Below are 27,864 nucleotides of genomic sequence, written 5' to 3'. Positions count from 1 at the left end.
ACCATTTGGGGCATGACTGGTCAAACTGATGGGGGGCGGTTTCAGCCCTTCTTTCAGCTGAGAAGAACTGAAGACCAAGACTGAGCTTAAATGGAGGAGTAGGTCAGGGCTCTAATGACAGAGCAGATCGAGGTGCCAGCACAGGTTGCACCAATGGGCCTGCTTACCGCTTTGCAGGGTTTGTTTCCCTCCAGAAAGCACGCCGCTGGGGAGCATGCCTGTGGGCGTCAGGCCTTTCAGCGTCAGCACACTTTCACTCTCTTCTCTGCAAAGGCACAACGGGGGCGGAGGGGACATTACCTTTTATTTTCTTTCAAGAAAAAGATCAGACTTACAGGGAAAAAATGTATATAAGAACTCACACTGACCTCTTCCTTGGCTCCCTTGCTGTTTTGTTTTTTTTCCCCCTTTTTTCACTTAGAACACACTGTATTTTCACACATTCATATAGAAGTCATGTTATATAAATGACATGACTGTTAAGATAAAGTTGGAAATTATAAAACTGTCAGGGGTTCACATGCTTCTGAATCCTGAAGATAGGGAAACCAATTCTGATTTTGTAATCAGGTCTCACAAAACAGTGTTGCTGGGTATCTTCCACGACACCATAAATATGTTTAAAAAAAAATGAGCCAGGGAAAGAGCTGTTTTAAGTTTTACTGCTAAGGCTCAACAAAATAAGTAGGGCTGGTTTGACCTGGGAGAGAAAACCAGACAGCAAAAGGGAGATTTAAAAAATCTGACCTATGGATTATCCTCTTAGTTACTATACTTTAATTTTTTTTCTTCAAGATACATAATTGCTGCTTTAAGTTTTATTACATTTGTTTAGAAGGAATGAATGGGTCCTGCAAGTTCAGTTAGGAATGTAAAGCATTAGAGCAAAGGCGGCCTTATTCATCAGGCCGCAGGGAGCAACTATGCTCTATTTTCAGCTTTAACATGACTTTTCAAGATTTGGCTGCTACGGCACAGTTATTACTGACTTTGATCTGGTGTCTTTGGGAAAGGATGATGGTACTTTTCATCCTGCTCACGGCTCCCTGCTTTAGGTATCAAATCACTAAATTACTCTTTAGTGACTCTACCAGGAGTGAGATAGAAATAGCAAGAAGGAGAAATCAAAAGAGCCACTGTAGCTACTCCATGAAAAAGAACTGGAAAAAAATCTGGCAAAAATTAGAATATGATATTATACAATGTGGAGATGGACTTTTCCCCAAGACGGTCCTATTTACCCTTGTTAATAATGTAATTGTGAACCGATTTTATACTCCTCACATATAATCAAACTGTAGATTAAAGTAATCTCTTGAAGAGAAATATACTTTGCGTTATCCAAGAATAGATAATGGAATTTAAGTAAAGAGTAGTTAATCCTTTTTAAGAAAATATTTGTTTTCTTAAGTCCATGCATAATAATAACATGATGCATGATCCATGTAAAAAATAACTAACATATGGGAAATGAAACTCTAAATAATCTTTTCATTCTCCATGATTTATTAGAATAATATAGATTCTCATAAACAAGCTTTGTGGTTCATGTTCATTTCCTAGAAATCTAGTGGAATGCACCTGATAGATCCATCTTTTACTACAGGGAGTGAATGAAAAATAGGATAATAATAGCTGTTCTATTTCATAATATGTTGAATCTATTGTGAAATAAATGTTTTAAAGTGCTGCAGCACACAGAGGGCATAATATGTGAAGCAGTCCACTTAGAGGCTTTCTCTACAGAAATAACTTAGTAGATTTCAATTTGACTAAAATAGTGAGGAACTAACAATTCCATTTAAAATATAATTTAAGAAAAGAAAATAGTTTCTAGTAACATATTTAAATGACCAGACTAAAGTATTAAGACACTATTCAGCGACATATAATCAAAGGCAAAACAGAGCAGAGGACCATGATCTCACCTGAGAACCGAGAACACTCTGGCCATCTTGCCGATGGCTCGGATCTTATTTCTTATCACCTCCTTCCTGGCCGCAGCCGTTGCTCCTGCATTTTAAAAACACAGTTGAGAAGTCAGGTGACTTTTTACTGAACTCTAACTAGTTGACTAATTTACATATATAACAAACTGATAAGGTGCTTCAGTCGTGTTCAACTCTGTGTGACCCCATAGATGGCAGCCCACCAGGCTCTTCCGTCCCTGGGTTTCTCCAGGCAAGAACACTGGAGTGGGTTGCCATTTCCTTCTCCAACACATGCATGCATGCTAAGTCACTTCAGTCTTGTCTGACTCTATGCGACCCTATGGACAGCAGCCCACCAGGCTCCTCTGTCCACAGGATTCTCGAGGCAAGAATACTGGAGTGGGTTGCCATTTCCTTCTCCAATACTGCTGTAAGCCAAATCAGGTTTGTTTTTTGTTCCCCTTGGGCTTTCCTGATGGCTCAGTCAGTAAAGAATCTGCCTGCAATGCAGGAGACCCAGGTTGACCCCTGGGTTGGGAAAATGCCCTGGAGAAGGAAACAGCAACCCACTCCAGTATTCCTGCCTGGGCAATCCCATGGACAAAGGAGCCTGGCAGGCTACAGTCCATGGGGTTGCAAGAGTCAGATATGACTCAGTGATTAAACCAAGGATTTATCTGTGAATCAAGTTTAACAGCTTATGCTTCCAGGTATAAATGCTTGCCTGTGATACTTTAGAGGTTCTCAAAAATGCCAAAGAGCGACTTTTGAGATTTCCAATGAGGCAGGTTCTTGTCCTCTTCTGTTTGTACAAAGATAACGTGCACTGGCACGAAGAGGAAGTGAGTCACCAGGATCTTCTACTCCTTTCCGGTCTCCATGCTTGGCGACTACTTTAGGAAACTTCTTTTGCAAAAGCTGTCCTTTGAAGTGATCAAGCTAGGGAGTCTCTTAACCTCTTATGTTCCCTAGGGGTATCTATAGTATTTACAACATCTATAGTATCAGTGGCCGTAAAACATTTGGTTAGCGCTTGATACTCCTTCAGCTACTGGTTACTGTACAAATTCTAGAAGAAAAAGCAGAAACCTACTGAACTGGATTTAGTGAGAGAGAGTGGCACATATTTTGTATTTTAGCACTTATGTAGAAAAGTTACACATAAGTCTAAGTTTTACCACTGACTGCATTTTCCAAATTTAAAAAGGTCAATCTACATAGGTTATTGTTATTATAAACATTTTTGCTTTTTAAATATTTTTATTTATATAGTTTTAGAATAATGCTATATGATCTTTAGTGACTCTATTTTCTTTCCTTTTAAATTTTCAAGGTAATGTTTGAAGAAGTGCAAAACAGAAAAAAAAAGTTCTCTTTTTAAGATTTTTATATGTCAAAGTAAAAGGGATGGCATGCATGCTCAATCACTTAGTCATGTCCGACTGTTTGGGACCCTATAGACTGTAGCCTATCAGGCTCCTCTGTCCATGGAATTTCCCAGGCAAGAATACTGGAGTAGGTTGCCATTTCCTCCTCCAGGGAATCTTCCCAACCTAGGGATCCAAACTTGAATCTCCTGTGTCTTCTGCATTGCAGGCAGGCTCTTTACTGCTGAGCCACTAGGGAAGCCAAAAGGGATAAGATATCCTTTTTAAACATATGGGACTTTGTAGAAAGTGTTAATACAAGCAGATTTTCTTTCTAATTCTACTGCCACTAATAGGAATATAACAAAATATTCTTAGCAGATCGTATCAGATAATATCAGAAATGTTTGTAATTCAACACTTTAAGTCACACAGTTTGTTCAGAGACTGGTCTACAGGTGATAATTGGTATACATTTTGGTCTCTTAATTCATGGTAAGTACAAGCTTTATGACCTTTTCTTGGAAGGAAATATTTTTGTTGTTTCTTATGACTTCCAAGAATTGGATTTGAAACCTTTTTCATTGTTTGATAAGGGCTGAACAATCAATCACTGACCTAACACTTTTATAAGAAAGAAAACTCACAGCAACACCTACACAATTTGGAAATGGCTAGAAAAAGGCCTCTGATTTTCTATTCACCCCAAGGAAGTAAAAATATAATGGGTCACTTTTTTCTTCTGGGTGGGTTAATTTGTCAGAGGTGATGCTAGTGCATACCCTTCTGAGGATATTCCTTAGAAGCTGTGTACCTGGGAGCTGGTTTCCTCTTTTCTCTGACTTAAAAGCCCTCACCCAGCTCCTATTTTTGTCTATTTCTTTTTCTCTAGTGTCAATGACACCATAGAAGGTATCCCCCAACACATCTAACCGGTTTGCATCTATTTTTCCCTATCACTTCCCCACTCTCAATCTGGGCGTGGCCACATGTCTTGCTTTGGGTAAAGCAACATTAGCAAAAGTGATGCTAGCAGGATCTTGAAATGCACACAGGCCTGTTCTGTCTCTTGCTCCTTGGTATTTTTCCAAGAGAGTTGAAAACTTATGTCCACACAAACTCCTATACACAGATGTCTATACTAATTTTGTTCATAATTGCCAAAATGGAAGCAAGCAAGATATCCTTCAGTAGGTGAATCTACTGTGGTCCATCCAGATAACGGGATTCTTACTTGGTGTTAAAAAATACTGATCTCTCAAACTAGAACTTATGGCTTTCTCCCATATGGATTTAAACTTATTTCACTCATTTGTAGGCAGAATAGCCTGCAATACTAGGCTATAATCCTGTTTTTCTGATAACCAAGTGGAAACATGGATTCTCATTTATAACTGGTTCTGTTAATTAAGTCTGTTAATTGGTTAGAATTCTGGAGGAGAAAATGGGGTATTGGCCCTCCCTAAAACTTTATTCTGAGTTTCTAATAATATTTAGTTATTATCTATGATGTGCAATTGTGATTCTTTATATAAAACCTGTCCAAAAGGCCATTTGAAAGTTTAAAGTTTCTGTGCTTGAATTTTAGATGATTTATGATCTACTAAAGGACATTTAAGCCTACTGAAGGACATTTGTTAAGGGGGAAAAAATGCGGGGTAGCAATTAGTCGCCTTATAGTGGTTTTCCTACATATTTTTTTTAGTTGTTCAGTTAAATCCTGCATCAGTCTGACTAACTGGTGTGTTACTACCACTCTATGCTTAATATTCCCCAGTCTGACTGATCCAGTCTGTCAGAAGTCATGATGTGCTAAGTAAGAGGAAAGAGTCTGACCCTCTCCAAAAACAGTATGGCCAGATCATAAAATCAATCCAACAGACACAAGGAATGGAACATGTGGGAAGACTCCAAAACTGGTGACTATATTTAGAAGCACAACAAGAAAAGCAGCAAAGAGTAGTCTAGAAGTGTAATTGGATACATTTAAGAGGAATGAGAGGGGGGAAAAAGTCAAGTCAAGTAAGTGAAAAATATCTAAGAAGGCTATCTCTTAGAAAATTTTCATTAAAGGACTTGTAAAAACCATAACCAGAGCAACGAAAGCAAAGAAACTAATAGGAAAGGAAGGGAAGCAAATTATGTAGAGCCGTCCTTTTCAGTTCAGTATGAGCCAGGGAACTCAGAAAAATGCTCAAATAACTGTGGAATTTTAAATGTAAAAGAACATTCTGACAGAGCCAGTTTAGGATTCCTTATCTTCCAGACCTAGGGACTTCCTGGAGAGTACTATAAAGGGTACAGAGCAGGTATCTTACTTTATGTATTCATGGCCGTGCTCCCAGCAACTAGTAATTCACAGCATATGGTAATGGTAAATAATTCATCTTAATCAAGGATACTATCTCTCTTTAGATTTCTCAGTAACCCTGGTAAGTAAGAAGTTTTAGTACATCTTTTATAAAATTCAAATGTATTTACTCAAAAAGTCAGTGAACTTAAGCAAAGAACAGTAAGAAGAGACCTTAAAAGTGAATATCTCAAAGCTTTACCCTGGGCAACTACCTTCACTATTTTCCATATAATCAAAATCAAAACAAATACCCACACATTTATAACCCATGAAAATGTAAAATATTCAAATAAAATATCTGAATTAATATGTAATCAAACTTAGAGGAGCTGAACAACAGCAGGATAGAACTAAGTTCAGATATAAAGGTTCCTGCATATTTAGTATTGTTACTCATTAAAACTCATTTAAATACTTAGGCTCAACTGCAAACCCTCAACAGTCCATAATTCTATAGAAAGGTCAAGGAAAAATGTATATTTTTCAGACTTTTACTAGCTGTGACATGCAAATACAATGTCACATTTAACATTCTTGGAACTTAACTCTATTTAGGTTGTGGAAATGTATCACAGTAGCTCAGCTTAAAATTCAGAATACTGAATAATCAGGGCACAAAAAATACTTTTATGTTAAACATATGGCAGGCCGGATCTTAGTTCCCCAGCCAGGATTGAACCTGTGCTCCCAGCATTGGGAGCGTGGAGTCTCAACCAACGGATCATTGTCTCTTGCACTGCAGGCAGATTCTTTATCAATCTGAGCCAGCACGGAAGCCCAAGAAGCCCATACATTAAACAATTTTTAATAGGCAACTACTGTAAACACCTTTTCAGAGAAGAATATAATCACTTATTTTAACTCGAAAGTCCAAAACTGAGAGGCAATCTTTCATAAGGTTAAAAACAATTAGCAATTTTAAGTAAAATTACATTTTGTGTTTCCATTCAAATAATTATCACTTCTTTTTTTGGCCTCTTTCCTGCTTTACCTTTTAAGTTCTAATCTTCTTTTATGCCTGGGGTATTATACTACTATTTTCAAAAGCTAGGTACTCTGGCACACTCCATTTTCCTCAAAGGTTAATGTACAGACCAAGGGTATCTTTAAAGATTTTTACCGCTTTTACCATGTGTCCTTCCTGACCTTAACTCAGTGCCCTGCTGACTCCCATGAAGTTTGGAAGGTACCTATGCCAAATGGCCTGCTGAGTGAATGCTGACAGGCTCTGAAGGGAACTGGAAAATGGCAGCAGCGTCACAGCGACGAGTGGTCAAGTGCCAGGGCAAAGACAGGTTCTAACACAGGGGCTACCGGCCACACATTACAGACCCTAGCTCCCTATGGCTCACTGTTCCCATCCATCCATTGAGTGACTACTGTAATTCCTGTTTTAACTGAATCAGCAGTGTCTGGAAGGTACTCTATAGCATACAATTTAGTACCCAAATCATTTATTCATTAAGTGTTCTTGTGAATCCTTTTTTATTCTACTGCCTGCCGTGAGCTAACAGCTAGCAACAGAAATAGGAGTGAAGCATGGTTTCTGCTTTAGGAGATCACTTGATCACCAACAGCACACAGTGACAAGGGTGAGAGAGGAAGAGGCCGTGGAGTGGGGAGCGCTGCTGTCAGCTGGAGAGAGCGCACTGAGCGCATCTCTTCTTAAACTCCCTGTTCAATAACGAACTTCCTGTCGGTAGCTTGAAATCAGCGGTAGGGAAGAGAATTTTTACCAACAAAATCTGCAAGTCCTACAAACGAGGGCCATTTTCTTTCTGCAGTGATGGGTTGTTAAACATTTACCACTGGAAGTAGGTGTTAATTGTCTGGAGAAAAATGTTCACCCAAATGGTGACAGTTGAAGGATCCTGAAGGATAAGTAGAGTTAAGGAGGAGGGAAAAGTCTCCATAGAAAGAAGAGAATTTTCAAACACGTGGAAGCTGCCAGAATCCATGTCATATTTAGATGACAGATGAGATGTGCCAGATAGCACACATCGAGTTTGGGTACACTGGGGTGTGGGTAGGGTGGGAAGAGAAGCAAGGCATGCCTGGGGCTAAACTGTAAAGGCTTTAGCATAGTGCTAGGAACAAAGAAAACATTTAGATAATAAGCCCTGGTGGCTCAGAAGGTAAAGAATCAGTTGCAATGCAGGAGACCTGGGTTTAGTCCCTTGGTCAGGAAGATCCCTTGGAGAAGGGCATAGCAACCCACTCCAGTATTCTTGCCTGAAGAATTCCATGGACTGAGCAGCCTGGTGTTCAAGGTGTTCCAAAAGAGTTGGACATGACTAAGGAACAAACACTTTCACTTCACTTTTCATACTCATCATACAGGTATAGAGAACATACTTGGCACTTACCCACCCCTTTTCCAAAGAAAGAAAGAAAGAAAAAGACAGACTGATGGCTGGGTAGAGAGACAGAGGTGTGAGGAAGCAAATACACTCAAATGTTAATTGTAAAAAGTAAGTGATGGGGGCAGGACTATACAGTTCTTTCAACATTCCTTTATGTCTGAAACATTTCATAATAAAATGTGGAAAAAAACAAACAAACAAACACACCATTTTATCTGGAAGAAGCTTGCTTTTGAGAGAAAAGGGAAATAGCAGTTTTAAGAACAGGGGTCTCTCTATCCCGCCCTTTCTTTGTGTTATATGAAGGATGCATGAGCTCAACAAAGGAGGTCAGGAAGAAAAGGTCTCAGTGCAGTGACCTCCAACCCCGCTCTTCTCCAACCAGCTGCAAGGGGAATTTGGACTGCTAAGATTTTGTTGTATAAGCCCAATTCAACAGAATCTAATTGCTTCTGATACCTTTTTGAAACTGTAAGAAGTGAAAATGATGAACTACATAAAAGTTTTACACTTAAATATCTTACAAAATAGGAATATTTTCATATGATTAGAAGGTAAAAAAGCTGTTTTCAAAAAATTGAGTGCTTAATATTTAATGGAGAAAGTACTGGGACAATTCCACTTCATTTTCACACTGGCTTCAAATTTTTTATTATTTAGGCTTCTTTCTTTAAAGGACTTTTAACAAGTGTATCCATAGCATGTTTTTAAATGAAATACATTATATTAAAAGGAGTGTGTGTATATATATTAACATCTCACACTTTTTCAGAAGAAAGATATAGTTTAAGAACTATATTCTTGCTGATAGGCTTCAAATATCTTAAATCTTTTAATTCAAAATCAGACAATAATATAGAAAACTCACTTTTTCAAATTTGTTAAAGGATAATAAAGTCCCTCTCTGTAAGAAACCTATGCCACTGGAAAGTAAAACTTTATTATGATTCATTACTTTTAAGCAGAGCTTAGACATGTCTCCAGGTTTTATTTTTCGACACATAGGGCAAGTACTAAATTTGAATAAAGGTTATTGATGGAACAAAGCCTAAGGTGTTGAGATAATAAGATCTTTTGTTGTGTACACTTAAGACAAAAGTGCCAAAATCAGCACTTTAGAAATAGGATACCATGGAAAGACAGAGCATGCCTTCAGAAGCCTCTAAAAACTTTGCATAATTGGTCTTTATAGCCCTTGACAAATGATGATGAAATCATAAGCATATAGACCATCTTTTATGGGAGAACATGTTTTCTGAATTGGCCCCCATAAGGCTTGGAGCCAAACCATGTGCCTAAAACTTATTTTCTTGTATTTTCTTTCTCTGACCTAGTTTAACAATAACAAGTCTTGAGCTTCTATATTCAACAAAGTGATGTACAGAAATTACTTAAACATTTACTCAGTTTTGCCCTTGGCTGTGGTGAGCTTGACAAGCACTTCACTATATTTTTTCCATACCACTAGGCACTTGAGTGGAGAAGGCGATGCCACCCCACTCCAGTACTCTTGCATGGAAAGTCCCATGGACGGAGGAGCCTGGTGGGCTGCAGTCCATGGGGTCGCAAAGAGTCAGACACGACTGAGTGACTTCCCTTTCACTTTACACTTTCACGCATTGGAGAAGGAAATGGCAACCCACTCCAGTGTTCTTGCCTGGAGAATCCCAGGGACAGGGGAGCCTGGTGGGCTGCCATCTATGGGGTCGCATGGAGTCGAACACGACTGAAGCGACCTAGCAGTAGCAGCAGGCACTTGAGTCCTGGGAATTAGGGATGGTATCATAGGCTCTGAGAAACTGTGTCCACTCTGATGCACTGGCTATAATGATGCAGTCTTTACCTTTTTTTACTTATGCATCTACAAAAGACTATCCCCCAAATAATATTATTCTCACTTCCAAGTTTAAATAATTAAGTGGAATATATAATGTTGTAAACATTGCCATTTTAAAATGAACTGACAACACTACTTTTAAAAAAAAAATCAGTGGTATATAAATAACATAGCAATTTCATCCTATCATCATCCTTTCAAAGAAAAAATTCTTATGTTGGTCCTTTTTTCTTTGAAATTGCATTTCCATTTCAATTTTCCTGATTTTACTTTAGTATATTATATACACTATTTTATCACATTATACTGTTCTTCCAAAAAATATGTTTAAAACTTTAAATTTATTTTTAAAATTTTCCTGAGACGAGGCCTTACATCTTACAACTTCTTTTGTAATCAAAATCACGATTATTAGTAGTACATAACTGAACCAAGTAGCACAAGTATATGATAAATGTTCATGAATATTTCAAAAAAACACAGAAATATACTTTGATTGAACCTATCCCTCAATGATAAGGATGAAACGGCAGTTACACTGCCTTGATTAAGGAGACCCCTTAGGCACTGAGTTTTTCCATTGTCTCTTTGTTTTAGTACTCTGGGCAGTGTTCACGGTGACTATCTAGGGAGGCCCATGCCTTTCTGTTATAATAAGAGAAAAGCAACTGAGGATGAATGAGGAGGTGGGAAAGGAAAGACTGCAGTGAGCTTGCATCTGATGCAAGCTCAGATCAGGTCCCAGGCTGATTGTCTTTAGAAATGAAGACACATGTAGGCTGAGGATGTAAAAATGGATTCCCTTACTCCTCTTGAAATCCCTTTGGTGAATCCCAGTAGTCCAAATACTCTGGCATGAAGAAAACTGCTCTGTCAAGAATTATATCACCCAATTTCTACAGGCGATAGCTGGTGGAAGATCTCCTTGTCCAGCCATAACTGGAGAATCCTGCATTGTTGATCCATTTAGGGTCAGTGCTGGTTAAACCTAGTTCAATGAGATGGGAGGTGTTGCCCCTCACATAACAGCTGTGTGTATGCTTATGTAGGTTATTCTATTGGAGAAAAACACCTTCACAATAACAAATTTAAAAATCTCTGTAAAAACTGATCTTTTTGAGGACTACAACCTAAAATATTTGGAATACCTTTCTAATCTTGATTCTAACAATACTATATCACATATCTATAGGTGATAAAATTGGGACATAATGACTACTCATTCCAAACCACTCCAAACCACATATTCTCAATTTCTTCCACATGCTTTTTAGCTCAACTAAAATCTCAGCATGTAATAGGCCCTACAATGGTGTGATATTTGGCATAGGGCTAGTCTGTCTTACATATCATTTTGAAAGCACCAGAGGATCCTTGAAAATATATATATATTTTAAATATAAAGACTCTCCTGTGTAGTGGGTTTTTAAATAGGCTAGCACAGCACAGACTATTTATTCTAATTTCTCTTGTCATCAAACATAACTGGATTCTTTGGATAGGAAGTCTTAAAAATGTACAGACTACTCCTAAATGTCAAATAACTGTCATTATTTGGTTATCTTAAATACATAGTTAAAAGCTACTTTCATTTCCAAGTGTTAATTTGATTCCACGGACTTTTGTTCTCTGAGACACTGTGTTCCATCTGTTCAATGATTCCTTGGTATAGCTGCAGAAATTGGCTATAAGCATAAGTATAACTTAGGTAAAAATTAGACTTTAGAGTAGATTAGGAAGCTTGGTTGATTTTTTGAGATACTCTCACATATTCAGCCTCTGCCTTACAGAGGACATTTCAGTTTATCTATATTTGCCAAGGTGGAAACTAGTAGCATGTGAGATGCCATTTAGGATTGAATTCTTTATCATAACAGACATGCATCAATTTTATGAACTGACAATGGAAATAAAGGCAAAATAAGCTGAAATAACAAGTGTCAAGCTAATAATGGAGATGTATTGTCTATAGAAGAAACACTCATAACGCCTGGATGTTTAACCTATCAAGGACTGTTCTGAATATAAATGAGGATATAACAGTTGAACAATGTATTTATTAAGGACCTAACTGGGCATACATACCAAATGCTGGAAGAATGCATTTAGACTAGCGCCAGGTACCATGCTACCTGCTGAAGCACTTAGCACAGATCTTTGATACATGATACTCAAAAATGTCTTTTCTTTATGTTAAGAAGCAAATGCTTGTGCAGAGGTGGACAATCCAGTTCTTCTAATAGTTACATTTCTCACTGTAAATTAAAAGGCTGATTGTATGATCTTCATTAATATCAAATTGCCTAGCTGGGGGCCTCAGTTGTGTTTTGTGCCAACCAGGCTAAAGGCTGGACCACAGATGTTGTTAGTTCACTAGGAAAGAATAGAAGCCAGGATGCTAATGCCTTCGTTTTAAGTCAAAAAAAAAAAAAAAAAAAAAAAAGAAAAACCATTCCACAAAAATGGGCGACCAAATAAAATCAAGATTTCTGTTTCTTTAAAATTCTGAGAAAAACTGGATGAAATGTCATAGCGTCTCATAAGCTAAAAGTAGAAATGAAGGGGAAAAATTGATTTTTAGGAGAGCAAAAATAAGACTACCTTGATAGAAAAATATTTTTAAACTTTAGATTTTCTGAGCATTTATTAAACCTTTTCATATAGCCTTTAAACATGCCACTTGAGATCAAACAATTATAGAGAGACTGTTTTACAAACCTTGGACTTATAACAACTCTGCCATTGTTCAATCAATTAGTAATTATTCTAAGTACAATCTTCAGATTGAGAGGTTGGACCCACAAATGCTTTAGTACAAAGAAAATGGTACTTCCCTGGTGGCTCAGAGGTTAAAGCATCTGCCTGCAATGTAGGAGACCCAGGTTCAATGCCTGGGTCAGGAAGATCCCCTGGAGAAGGAAATGGCAACCCACTCCAGTATTCTTGCCTACAGAATCCCAAGGACAGAGGAGCCTGGCAAGCTTTGGTCTATGGGGCTGCAAAGAGTTGGACATGATTGAGCAACTAACACACTTACTTATTAACAGGGAGAGAGCTGTATATAACATTTAGTTCATTCTGCAAAGTCTGCACTTTTCTGTAATGTGAAAATCATGCCAGCTAATAAACTCATTTGTGCAAAATCATGTAGTACTAAGAAGAGAAAAAAGTACCTTTAATATCTGTGTTATTATACCTTTTAAGTTGGCAACTTAAAAAGATTTTCATTACTGTAATCACATATAAGTCAGACTTGATGATACTGGCTACAATATGATGGCTACCCAGGCGTCTTGTTTGGTAGTCCAGGCCCCCAAATATTAATAGCCCTATATATGGATGGGAATTTATACCCTAGTATCTAGTAAATATCTGTGTACATTTTTAGACATGTTTCAGTTTTAATAATATACTGGATATAAAATTTGTTTCCTTTTTATAGCATAATCATGATGAAAAAAGGCAATTACCTGTACTATGAAGGGAACAAAGTACAAAGGATACATTTATGTGACCAAACTGATTTAGCCTCTAAATCACACACTGAAATATTAATTTTAAAAAGTAACAATAAACTGGAAAGTAATTAACAAAAGTATGACAAGCAATCACAAAGACTTTTACAAAATATTGACTAGTCTTTCTTTTTATAGATGTCTTCCTTTCCTTTCTCCAATTATATAATACAAATTCAGCTATTTTTAAAAAGATATGAGAACTTAAAACTGATAAGCTGATATCCATCTTTGACATGTAAATTTTTGGAAAAATTACATGGATTTCTCACATGGTCATACTTCTTAAAACAGTAAAATACACAAAGTGTTTTTCTTTTCTTTGTCAGAAGTAGAAGAGAACAAGAAAGATGTCCTTATATTTCCTCCAACTATCACATATTTTATTCCAATTTACACTCCTTCCTCCAACCACCTAAATCATCTGTGAAAGCAACCTATTTAAAATTGGTTTCTTATTGTACTGTACTCTCAGCTCAATGATGGCAGAGACCATGCGTTTATTCACCACTGAATATACAGAAAATGGTATTCTATGAATATTTTATATAGAAATTTAAAAATACTATTGACAATAAAATAGAAATATACCATGATATAAAAATTGAGGTGCTTTGAGTTTTATTTTAGTATTTGGCATTTTAGAAAATAATTTCAATTTTCTTTTTTAGCTATTATAAACATTAAACAAATTTTGATATTTGCCTCTTTCCAATAATCTTTTATCTGACCAAATGATACCCTAATGTTTCATTTTCTGGTTTTCTGGTAAGATTTATATCTCATAGTAATTTTTATGCATTTGGTGCAAATATTTTTAAACAGCTGCTGCTTGAACTGCTCCACAATCCTGGTTCTCACTGTCTTTCCCTCATCACTCTTTTCTCTATTTCATTTGTTTATCTTTCTTCAGCTTCATAAAGAAGGGATAATTTTCCTGACCAGTGCTCAACTTTCTGATATTTCCTCCCACATCAGTAACTTTGGAGGCACATTTGACTCTTAGTAGGTTCAACTGTGACTTTTAACACAAAGCCTCAGTCACCTGCTCCAATTTCATTCCCAATTTCCAGGGCTTCATTTCCAAATCCTGTCTGGATGTTTCCAGAGCCATGTCACTTTTACTCAAACTCATGTCTACCACTAAACCAGGGGTTCCCAACTTTCGGGATCTAATGCCTGATACCCTGAGGTGGAGCTGATATAATAACAATGGAAATAAAGTGCACAATAAGCGTAATGCGCTTGAACCATCCTTAAACCAGCCTCTTCCCACCACACCCCGCCCTCCCCCGACACACATCCCTGGCCCGTGGAAAAACTGTCTTCCATGAAATAGGTTTCTGGTGCCAAAAAGGTTGGGGATTGCTACACTAAACTCATCTTTCTCCTGAAATGGATGAAGTTTTTCCATAACTGTTCTCATCCTCCTAGGTACCAAGGTTTGAACCATCCAAACCTGCTTTGTTTTCTTTGCCCACTGAGTCCATAGTTTTAAGTCCTTGGCCGCTCTTTGGAATAGCTCCCTCTTCCTTTTATCGTTAAGACTATCATTGTTCCAATCTAGTCACCTCAACCTTGAAATACTTTATTCAGTTTCTAAATTATAACCCAACTCATCCTTTGTTCTTTCTCCAAGCATTTTTCCAAGCTTGAAAAATGTATTTGCTTTTTCTCAAACATAGCTTTTAAGATGATGGCAGGTTATGCTAAGAGTTGATAGAACAAGAATCATACGGCCACTGTGCCCTCAGAGTTCTTTGTTTGGTAGTATGTCTAAGCATTGCTTTGAATTTTTTCATATTAAATGTGATACTTTTGCTCCCAAACTGCCAATTATTATAGGACATAACCCATTCAGATTGGGAACCTGAAATGTGAGATGCTGAGATGAGCTGCTCCGAAATGACAGTGATTACAGCCATAGGAAGAGCTCTAAGCTAGTGGTTCTCAGTACATGTGCTGCCAGAGGCACAAAGCAGAAGGGAGTTTTTAAGATGACATTCATCTCAAACACTCATCACGCAAACAAATACAGCTTCGGTAGAAATGATTTACCCGAGTCCTTAAAGACGTATTCCTCAAGGACCAGTAAGATGTCACATAAGTCCTACTAATTTCCAACTTCACACTTTAAAAAGTTCTGCATAATTTTTTAAAGTTAGACAGAAAGCAGTGGGGAGACACTCTGGAACCTGTGATATTAGATTTGAAGAATTATCTAATAATCCAAAGCAGATGATGGAAGATAATTTTCTTGTATACAATTTAGATGGTTTCATAGAGGCATGCAAAAAACTGCTCTGATTCCATATTCGGTGACTTGCCTGTGGTTAACATTAGGATAAGGCAAAAATGTGGACAAAGGACCAGAGTTCCGCCATGTGGTTTGCTCCTTTAGATGAAAGCAGAGACATAAATTCTAATTTAATCCTAAGTCTTTCCAGGGCAGCTTGAAACTATACTTGGCTTGAAATGTATTAGTTTTTATTATTTTTTCTTTCTTATTCTACAGGATTTCAGTTTTACCTCCACAGTTCTTTCCTCTTAGCCAGACTTATCACATATCACAGTCTCAAACATAACTTGCTTACATATATGTATATATACATATATATAAGATAGTGATCTCAGAGTCTAAGATTTTAGACAAAAAGCAAGTTTCAAATAAATATTTCTAACTCATGAAACTGTCATTAGGCTTTTAATGCTATTCCAGACCTCCTTCTTATAATACTGAACAGTAAAGAAAGCTTTGTGATGGAGATTGCTTGATTTCTGTCAGCTTCTCTGCCTCCCACTCCACACACTTTGGGATCACTTACTAATCCGTGCTCTGAAATTAGTCTTCTTCATTAATGAGAATTAACTACTAAATGAGATATATCTACTTGGATTTCATTCTTCTCTGACATATACTGGGGAATAACAAACCCAAATTAAAACCAGACTATCCTTTTCTCATCCAAAATCAGAAGTGGAAACAGGAATCAAAGACCCCAATACATATAAACCAGATTCTCAAAAGACATTCAGTTGGCATTGAACTGCCTCAAAACTTTACAAGATAACAGAAGTTTTGTATTTTATTTTCAACAGAAAAGAACCACAGACCAATTTAAAACAGTGATCTTTTTCTAGACAGGCTATCAAATTCCTTTATTTGTAAAGCAGAAGCTGAGGAGCAGAAATTCATGACATGATTTCTACCCAGCAGAAGCCTAGGCAAGCCAGGAGACTTTTTGTCTATTCAGATGCAATAAAATTTTTCTCATTATCAAACACATAACTTCTTGGAGTGAGTTAAGGTTAAAGGAGTAAAACAAAACTATTTTATTTGCTCTGACTTTCATGGCCAAATGATTGTGCAAAAAAATCTATTTCTTTATTTTATGGTTATTTAACAGAACAAACTAAAATATATCATGTTTCGCTAATAGTGTTGTTTTGCAAGAAAAAAAAAACAACAACTCATCATGCTGTTAAAAAAAAAAATCAAGCACTGTAACTATAGCTTATGGAAAGTTCAAGAGTCTGAGAAACAGGCAGACATTGGCATGAATCCAGGCTCCATTAGTTCACTAGCTCTTTGACCTTAGGTTTTAACCTCACAGCCCTGAGCTCTGTATGTAAAACTGGGATAATCATAGCACCTATATCAAAAACTTGTCTTGAGGATTAGGGACAATATAAATCACCTAGGAACTTTCCATAAAATAAATCATAGCTAATTATAAGTTTTTGCTCGTCAAAAGGGTAAGAGTTAATACCGATAAACCACTTGGAATGATGTCTAACACCTAAGCGTTAGCTGTGGCCACCTTCATTGTCAACTGCTGAAGGAGAGCTGACAGAACCCAGAGGAAAAGAAGCAAAATGAACCCCACACCTAGCACTCCTCAAGGGCATGAGGAGAATTCCCATCTGTGACAGACTTGTAAACACGAACAAGCCCCCCCTGATAAGGTACTCTGAGAGGCATGGTCTGTAAAGGCACCATTGTTGTTTAGTCACTAAGTCACATCTGACTCTGCAACTCCATGGGCTGTAGCCCGCCAGGCTCCTCTGTCCGTGGGGTTTCCCAAGCAAGAATACTGAAGTGGGTTGCCATTTTCTTCTCCAGGGGATCTTCCCGACCCAGAAATCAGACCTGCTCTCTTGCACTGCAACAGGCAGATTCATTAAAACTGAGCCACCAGGGGAAGGAACCATTACTATCCTGGATCTTATAGCTGATGTTGGATACTAAGCAAAATATTGAGAAAGGTTTGATAAAGACTTATCAAGAGATGCTTTCTCTTTAGACTAAGCAGCAAGTTAAGGAAGAACTTTAATTAAGTCCTTTGATGTCTTCTGATTCCTGCTTTCACCTCTGGATCCAACAAGTGCAGAAGCCTGATAGAACATAGGGCCAGCCCCGAGAGAGAGACAGACACTGCAGGCTGCCTAAAGGAGGAACAGGGTGGGAGAATGGAACCCTGATCCTCAGGTTGAAAATAACATCATACAAAAAGAGAGGAGAAAAAAAAAAAACAACCTACAAGATATGTTCTCAATAAACTATTGTCCCCAAAAGAGTTAAATAGTTCTGGGAAGATTCTCAAGTGGTTCTCTGAGTAGCTCTGAGGAAATCCATAATTTCTGTGTCGTGGTAAATAAAGCACTAAAGAACATTTCTGATGATTTACTCTGAAATGTATACTACCCTAAGTTAAACACATTTCTAATGAAAACTTTACTTCTGTTTTCCTTTTTCTTCCTTAGACAGCAAAAAAAATTTATGAGATATGAGCATTTAGAAATTGGAGCTGTTTCTCTGCAGAAATGACCTAAGATTCAAACATGGTAATTTAACAGTTCACGGGTCTGCTTAGAAAGAAAAGAATTCTTCCAAGTGCCCTGAAAGGACATGCACTGCTATCATTGGCATGAACAGGTTTAAAAGCAACTGCTGATGAGCACAGCGCATTGATTAGAACTAATTATTTTAAAGCAGAGAAGTTCCAAAATGCATCCTTTCATTAAGTGACTGAGCAAGTGGGTAAAGGAACTCACTAAAGTGAAGTAAACACGGAGGCAGTCTTGGTGATACTCAACTGTGCAGGAAACACCAGCACTATTGAAATGTGCAGGTACTTTTGGCTTTAGGATCTGGCAGCACATAGTAGGTGCTCAATATATTTTTACTGAATGAGTGAATTAACATATAATTACAATCATATGCAGGGCTACTTATTTCATACCATGTGCTACATATTTAATAATTATTGGTCAATAAACCTCGCTAAAACAGAGATTTGTTAACAGAGGAACACCTCTGTATGAATGCTACTTAATCTTCATTTTTGAGGAATTACAGAAACATAGTGAAAGGTATCTATTACAAAATGCTTGTTGACTTTTAAGATTTAAATTCCATCAGGTTAGTATTCTTTCTTGAGGGAAAAAGAATATCTTTCTAATCTTCCATTAGGAAGATTTAATATCTCTTAGATGGTATTATAACTATCTAACTATATATAGATAGTTATATATGGTATATAACCATCTAACTATACTTGGAAAAGTTAACAATGGCAAACTGTGGCTTTAACATATGAAACAGCTAGAATCTGAATAAAGCACAGAACATCCATTGGTTTTCTGAATATTTTAAAATGTATCAATATGTTTACTTAAGAAAGTTCTTACAAACTATTTTTTTAGCTCATTCTAACCTAGTAAAAGTTTAAAAAAAATTCTTGTCTTCCCTGTATCGTACATTCCCTTGCAATGTGATATGACTAAAGAATAGTAACATGGAGACAAGTAATGAAGACAAGAGAAGTTAAAGGAAGTAGAAAAACCTTGAGATGGTAGAAATAATTGTACCCTTTAAATTTACCTAAGTATATAGACTGTATGTATGGGAGTGAACGGACACTTTCATTTTATTTTTGCCTAAAGAGTTAGGTATTCTGCAAAGAGTTAGGTATTCTAATACAAATTAGATGTGATTTGTATTAAGCTCAAATAAATATTAAATGATGCTGTTCAGACAGTAACTTTCAGAAAAGGCTACATTCTTGCTTCATTTTACACATGTACAGTTCTAAAAGGTAAAAAATTGTATCAACTTAAACTTGTCACAATATCTCGTTTCCACTGCTACCACCCCCTTTTATTTGATAACGTCTTATTTTATTGATATTTTGTGTTTACACATCAGTCTCTCTAATCAGACTGCAACTTCTTCTTAAGTCTTTAATGCATTGTGGAATCCTGAGTGCCCTGTGCAGAGCAGTCACATATTAAACATTTATGGAAGTGAACTTTGCTCTTACACTTTCCTCTTCCAACTACATTTCTGTATATTAGCATCCCTTTTAGGGCCCTTTTGTAAGAGCCAGAGTAATTTTTCTCTCTATCCACATCAGGAATCTTTGTCTTTTATAGAAAAGTGTACTCTCTGAAGGTAACCGAATACCAAATAGTATTTTAAAAAAACAATAATAAAAAACCCTAATAATGTATTTAATTATTACAGATATGAACAGATATTAAGTTGACATAAATATCAATATGTTAATGTGTAAGTTATCTTTTATCATAGACATCAAAATTTGAATAACTGACAGGAACAATTTCACTAAAAGAGCCGAAAAAGTGACTTAGCAACGTGACATACTGAGAGATGGTTATTAAAGTACTTTACTGCTTCAACTACGTTTTCAAGGTGATGGGAAAATTCTCTCATGGATTTTGTTTCTTATATTTCTTTAAGGCAACTATAAAATATCATAACATTGTTCATTCTCAACAGTATATTATTTACACATAATCTAAATCTTAGAAATTTACTCTTAGGGTTACCTGTAAGATGCCAATAACTACCTAGGAAACTGAATTAGCTCAAAGGTCCAGGCTCTTACCATCAAATCCATCTTCTTCTGACCCCAGTTCATCGTCTGAGCAGATGTTGAGGACATTTACCAGCATCTCAGTCACTGAGGAGACAAAGGGAAGAAAGAAAAAATAGTCTAAAAAATTTCCTGCAATATTAATTATTACTCTAGCACTGTGAATGAGCAGGCTTGGCAGTAATATCCTTACCTCTATTGAAGATGGAATTTCCTGCATAATAGTTTTTATAAAATTCAGATCATAAAAGATATCAGGCTTTGTGTTTCTATGTAGACTTTATACTATTAAAATTATTATCTCATGCCTATGAAATCTAATAGAAACATTGACCAGGTATCAGTCAATAGACAGTGGACCAAAGAAAAATGTGGATGTGAATATAGTATACATCCATGAAGGAGAAGATGCTTTTTAATTTTTATTTATTTGTACAGCAAGGCTGTTAGATTTAGACAAGGTTACAAACATTAGGTTCACAGGGACCAAGTGAATGCTGGATCTCTTTTTAATTTTTAGTCCCCCAGAGAACTCAGTTTAGTGATAGAAATGTGGTTTATGTTTAAGAAAAACTGATAAATGATGAACTAATATATTTGAGATAGCTTTGGGAATATTGATTTAAAAAATTAATGTGTTGATATATATATCATTAAATTTCATTTTCAAAAAGGTTTTGAAATGAAGCTTAGATAAGACTGATTAGAAATTCACTTGAGTAAATAGATTAAACGAGGGTTGTATAAAAGCATTATACACAGAAATTAGTACTGCAACACTTTATACTAAGTTACATGTTATTTGCGTTGAACATTTTTAAAAGTTAGGTTGGGTTCTATCATGAGTGTGAAAAGAAGCTTGTCCAATATTTCTTCAAGAGTTCATTTTTAAAATCAATGTTCTTCTAGCATTAAATATATATGTTAAAGGGTGAAACTTCAGTGGGGCCAACATTAACCCAGAGCTTCAGTTTCATTATCAAAAAGTCAGTTATGTACACATATATATTACTATATTCTTTTGTCACAGATCAAAAAATCTGAATAATTAATGGGAACAACCCACATGAAGGGTGTTCAAGGATAGCTGTCAGGATTCTCAGTGCTTTTCCGTCCATCTGTGATCTGATGGGTGCAAGGAAGTGGTGACATGGAGTAGCACCGGGAACTGCTAACTGCTGCTAAGTCACTTCAGTCGTGTCCGACTCTGTGCGAACCCACAGACGGCAGCCCACCAGGCTCCCCCGTCCCTGGGATTCTCCAGGCAAGAACACTGCAGTGGGTTGCCATTTCTTTCTCCAATGCATGAAAGTGAAAAGTGAAAGTGAAGTCACTCAGTCATGTACGACCCTCAGCAACCCCATGGACTGCAGCCCACCAGGCTCCTCGGTCCATGGGATTTTCCAGGCAAGAGTAGTGGAATGGGTTGCCATTGCCTTCTCCGAGTACCGGGAACATTTATCTATTAAAATTAAAATGTACTGACTCTTAAAATTTACTTTTGACTTGTTTTGGTGTTGAAGGGGAAGACTTCTTTGATAACAATTCATAACTTCTTGGGTTTAATCATCAAAGGATAGTTAAAAAATAAACAAGGATTGTAGGAAAATAAATATTATATACATTAATATTAATATATTACATATATGTATGAATATAAATATACAAATATTTCAGAAAAATGTACAGCTTTTCTCTAAAATTCCCCTAGAGGCCATTATTTTTCTAAAACAAGCGCAAGCTCTTATGTTTATTACAATGTCTATTCCCTTTCTCTGTGATGCTCAAGACTGCCTGAGGAATTATCCAGACTATCACCATCATGTTTCCTGAATGGAAAACTCAAGTTCAGTGGGTACAGGCTTTTCCTCAAAATTTTTGTTGCAGTTTAGGTCAAAACATAAAAAATAGATAAAGGGAGACTGAAGGAAAGAAAGAAAAGACCAATTGTTCTGAAAGACTAGAGCACGCTAATAAACAACTTTTAAAATATGAATCTCATCTAATGGTCACAATATTTATCATCACTCAGTTGCTCAGTTGTGTCCAACTCTTTGCCACCCATGGTGGCAGGCTCCTCTGTCCACAGGATTTTTCAGGCAAGAATACTGGAGTGGGTCACCATTTCCTCCTCCAGGGGATCTTCCCAACCCAGGGGTCCAACCCATGTCTCCTACATTGCAGGTGGATTCTTTACTGTCAAGCCATCATTATATATATATTTTTTTGTTATTGTACATGCTGTGTTTCAAAATATTGTAAACATTAATCACTTTCATACAATGATTATTATTAACATCAGAAATGTGAAGAAAGCATGGTTATCTCAACCTTTTGACTGGTAGTTTGTAAAATAAAATAGAACTTTTGAATTATAATACAAAGGGGTAAGAAGAGAAGGTAGCCATTATAGCCTGAAGCCAGTCAAAATTATGAATCTGTTACTTTTTTTTAGTTGGATTATTCTAATAAGATTATGTAAATTATCCTAATAGTTCTCATTTCTTTTATTTCCCCCTTAATTCCATCCATTACATGTTAATAATTATGTACAATGACACACTTTCAAATCACTGCTCTTATGGTGCAGCTTGTGAGTTTTGTTGGTTAGACCAAAGGGTTTCTCTTTCTGAATATTTCATGGTAAAAGAGCCACACGTTTTCTCCTTCCTTCTCGTATCATTTTATGTAACATCAACATATATACACTACCAGGTTTACACCTGGATAGCTGGTGAGAAGTTGGTGTGTAGCAGAGACAGCCCCGTCTAGTGCCCTGTGATAACCTGGAGGGATGGGATGAGGGGAGAGGAGGGAGGCTAGGAAGGGAGGGGATGTATGTATAATAATGGCTGATTTGCATTGTTATAACATAAACCAATGCAACATTGTAAAATAATTTGTTTTAAATATATCTAAAGAAAAAGAAAAAAAAAAAAGAACATCCCAGGATTCCACAACACACCTTTTTCCCCAACAAATGGCAGGGACCAGGTGAAAACATCCATGAAATTTGGAAGCCAGTATGGATGAGGAGAACAGTTGAATTGCCTGATATTCATGACATTGTTCTCATACTTCAATACTGCAGCTGAAAAGAAACAAAAAGAAGGAAATTAGATTCACAAGCATGTATTTCTGCTTCTACACATGACTTGAGCTAATCAAGAAAATTCAACTAATTGACTTAAGCTCCAAAATATCAAGGCAAATAGCTTCATCTGTCATGAATGTTTATACTAGTTATGGATTTAATCTTCACTCAGTGTGATATGTAACTGCAAAATATATGAATGCTATATATGAAAATTCATTATAATTTGGCAAATATATATAAAAAATAGTTAATCAAACACCAGGAATTAGATCAAGCTTTTTTGCAGCCAAGAATATTTTAGTCTTATTTAATATTTGATGAGACAAATAAAAGTGGCATAGGTAAGTTAGTACAATATAATTTAACAATCTCAAATATCTGAACAGAATTTATTGCTACTGCTTTTAAACCACACTTTTTTTTTCCCAGTAGAACTCACAACAGTTGGACAAACAATTTAAACTAGACTGCAATCTTGACTTAATAAAGTAAAAGGTTTGGACTGAATTCTGCCTTAATATGCTGGTATCTGACTCTACCCTTGACTTCTGAGAAGGATGCACCATCCACAAAGAATAGGAAAATAAATCTACTTGCTTTACTCTGGTTTGTCTGGTGTCTGTAGGCTGGATTGATACTCATATGGAATGTTATGGCTGAAGAGATGCTAAGAGCACAGCTGATCTCCCTTCTAACCAGGTTCAGAATTTCATCTATAGCAATCAGGACACAGCGTGAGCAGGTCTCTGTGAATACTTTCAATGAAGCAAAAGCTTTACTACTTACTGATCTTAGTCCTCCCTTCTGAGAAAATACAGAACAAGTACACTTCTGTGTCTTTAAACATTAAGAACAAAACTCTTATACCACAGACTTTCTATGATGGCACGATTAGCATGGGTGTGTGCGTGCTAAGTCACTTCAGTTGTGTCCGAACCTTTGCCACGCTATGGACTATAGCCTGCTAGGCTTCTCTGTTCCTGGGATTCTCTAGGCATGAATTCTGGAGTGGGTTGCCATTCCCTCCTCCAGGGGATCTTCCTGACCCAGGATTTGAACCAGCGTCTTCTGCGGCTGCTGCATTGCAGGTGGATTCTTTACCATAGAGCCACTTAGGAAGCCCATGATTAGCATTATCTTAGTGGAAATTACTGAACAGATCCTAGATGATGTCAAATGAGTTTTTTATGGCTTTGTCTGGGGGTTTAAAATATAGAAAAATTAATTATCTTACTACTTTTAAATTTTTAGGCTGATTTTACATGGGAAAGATTAGTTATAGCATGTGATTCCTATGCATAAACATAGGCCTTAACAATATTTTTTGAAAAATTACTGTAAGTTTGCTAGGTTTGAGCTTTTGCATCAATGTCTGCACTAACATCTTTTCTTCTTACTTGATGATACCTTTAACATAACATTGTTTTCATAGCCTCACATTCTTATTTCACTTCGAATGTTTTCTCAGAACCTCTGAATTTCCAAATTCTTCCCATACATTGGTGCCCAGCTCAAACACTATCGCCTCTTTAAAATCTTTTCTGATTTCTTCTGATGAGTGTCTTTCCTCTGAATTCCCAAAGCCCTTGACTCTTAGCTCTATTTGCATTTATTATTTAATTTAAATACAGGTATTCTATGTATATATGTATATGCCCAATGTCTCCCTATGTCTGTAAGGAAAAGTACCCTTCAGCAGACTTAATAGTGTTTATGTTTGCGTGCTGAAGAATTGATACTTTTGAATTGTGTTACTGGAGAAGACTCTTCAGAGTCCCTTGGACTGCAAGGAGATCAAACCAGTCAATCCTAAACGAAATCAACCCTGAATATTCATTGGAAGGACTGATGCTGAAGCTGAAGCTCTGGTATTTTGGCCACCTGATGCGAAAAGCCTATTCACAGGACAATACCCTGATGCTGGGAAAGATTGAGGGCAACAGGAGAAGGAGGCAACAGAGTATGAGATGGTTAGAAAGCATCACCAACTCAATGGACATGAATCTAAAACAAACTCTGGGAGATAGTGGAGGACAGAGGAGCCCGGCGTGCTGCAGTCCTTGGAGTTACAAAGGATCGGACATGACTCAGTGAATGAACAACAACAATGTTTCACACACTATCTTCTTAGCATAGATGCTCTAAAGCTAAGGACATATCTCAATATTTCCCCCATCATCTTTTTCAAGAAAATTCCTCCTAATCCCTTTGACCTTTCCCTCAACCTGCACATCCTATTCTGGATGTCTGTCACACCAGCAATGCGACTGTTCAAGTGTAGCTCAGAACTAATATAATTTTGGTGGGGATGATCAGTGCAGAGTATGAGAAGAATGTATAGTTTTCTGTGCTTTGCCTACTACATACATCATACTGCACCTGAACAATAAGTGGATGTTTTCAGCAGCTTACTCTTAACAAAAATCATACTTGATAACAGTGAGGTTTTTTCTTTGAATCATATTTCAGGCTGACTAACCCAATTCCAGAGAACGGAATCACAGATGGTTTGGGGACAAGAATTACAGATGGTATAATCAACACTGAGTTACTGTCTTCCTATAGAATACTGAATCCTCCATACACTTCTGTAAACTCATTCTTTCATTATCCTATCATTGATTTGATATGTCATTTGGCCTAAGGATACATTCACACAGTATTAAAAACATGCAAAATGAAAAAATCATGGCAAATGACAACATTGCCTTTGCTAGATGAGAAAGGTGAAGTCCTTTCAGCTTAGCTACCTGGTCTCTGAGCACCAGCTTCATGGAAATGGTATTTATACTATTTTTAAATACTGCATATTCTTAGCAGGAATGGATCTTCCTGTCTTCAAAAGACTCTTTTAAGGTTCTAAGTTGTCTTTTTGAAGACTAATTTCTTCTCTAAGTTTTCCCCACTTTTTATTAGCTTAGGGTGGTGCAGCAGGAAAAATAAGTAAGTGTTATAACCGAGAGTACCAAGGAGAAAAGGGAGGCTTTCGATAATAAGTCATTTAGTCCTCATTACAAATCTGAGAAACAGATGTGACTGCCCTCATGCTATAGACTAAGGATCTGCGGTTGAGAAGTAAAATAACTGTCTCAGGATCATGCAACAAGGAACTAGAAGATTTCACTCCCAATTCAAACTCAGCTTTTACTGACGCCAAATCCATCCTCTTTCTAACATCCCTCTGTCTCTTCTAAGTGATCAATATTTGAGTTCCAGTCCGAGCTATTATACTAATTTAACTTTGAATATGATGTTCAAAATTAAAGATGTTTTAGCTTTTTGCCAAAATACACGTTTGAGAAAAATGAAATAGGATGCACATTCCCTAGTGTGGATAAAGGTTGTCCGATAGATAAAGCGCAAGTTCTGTTGCTGGTGACACAAAGCATTTATTCATTTGACACTGCTCAACACAATTTATCTGCGTGCCTACCGATAATGCAGATACTGTTTACAGATTTTATTTTTGTTTATTAGCAACAGAAATAATACCATTTAATACACGCTACATTTTCTAAGCATCTGCTCTATGTGTTCCTGTGCTCAGGCTTGGTCATTTCAGTCGTGTCTGACTCACTGTGACCCCATGGACTGTAGCCCACCAGGCTTCACTGTCCATGGGATTCTCCAGGCAAGAATACTGGAGTGGGTTGCTATGCCCTCCTCCAGGGGATCTTCCTGACCCAGGGATTGAACCCATGTCTCTTACGTCTCCTGCACTGGCTGGTGGGTTCTGTATCACTACTGCCACCTGGAAAGCCCATCTGCTCTATACCAGGCACTATATTTGGTGTTTAATGATCAAATACCTTCACAATATCTCTCAAAAAAGTGGTTCTTATTTACATTTTCAAAATAAGCAGAGAGGTTATTTGTCCAAGGTCACACATGAGAAGCAGCAAACCTCAGTTTGGTTTTGAATCTGAAGTCCCTCATCTTTTCAGTATTTCACAATATTCTCACCTTAACTGCATAAATCATTCCAGGTCTACCAAGTGTTGGACACAGATTCTCCCTCCATGTTTATTCCTTTTTTCAAAAAGGGAGCATTGGACTGGAAGCCCAGGCGCCCAGACTGAAAGATGAATGCTGTCATGAATTACTCACAAGACCCCAAAACACTTAATGTCTCTGTGTCTGTTACCTCACTTTTTACTACTTGGGTTTATCCAGATAATTTACACAACCTCTTTCAGGTCTGAATAATGTTAACAGACTTCTGGAATGAAGATCTCATCATAAATGCAAAGACTGATGAATGTTCTTAGTAATTCTAAAAGCCATTAATAGAACCTTTTCCCTTAATTTTCAATATATTAAAAAAATAGCTTTCATTTAAATATGCAAATACAGCAGTATGTATTCTCTTCTTCAGCCACATAAAATACTCATGCAAATACACTTCTTGAATAATCGTACATTAATAACTGACGAATTTTGATTTTTTTGCATAATATATATATCACAAAAATATATAAAAAAATTTGAACCAGAACAGTCCC

At 36.8% G+C, this 27,864-nt stretch overlaps 1 protein-coding gene across 3 annotated transcripts in view; it reads right to left on the bottom strand.

The window, feature by feature from the left end:
• PPP3CA (protein phosphatase 3 catalytic subunit alpha) overlaps positions 1 to 27,864 on the bottom strand; it is a 324,455-nt gene that overhangs the window by 8,714 nt on the left and 287,877 nt on the right. For all 3 annotated transcript variants that reach the window (XM_060416850.1, XM_027970856.3, XM_027970857.3), the window contains exons 9-12: positions 23,231 to 23,356; positions 20,278 to 20,352; positions 1,929 to 2,013; positions 168 to 265 (exon numbers count right to left, since the gene is read on the bottom strand). In XM_060416850.1, coding sequence (XP_060272833.1) covers positions 168 to 265; positions 1,929 to 2,013; positions 20,278 to 20,352; positions 23,231 to 23,356 — 384 coding nt within the window. The remainder of the gene's footprint in view (positions 1 to 167; positions 266 to 1,928; positions 2,014 to 20,277; positions 20,353 to 23,230; positions 23,357 to 27,864) is intronic.

This window comes from Ovis aries, chromosome 6, assembly GCF_016772045.2.
Source record: "Ovis aries strain OAR_USU_Benz2616 breed Rambouillet chromosome 6, ARS-UI_Ramb_v3.0, whole genome shotgun sequence".
NCBI lineage: Eukaryota > Metazoa > Chordata > Mammalia > Artiodactyla > Bovidae > Ovis > Ovis aries.
Note: the sequence above shows the minus strand (reverse complement) of the source record. Positions and strands in the feature narration are given on the sequence as shown.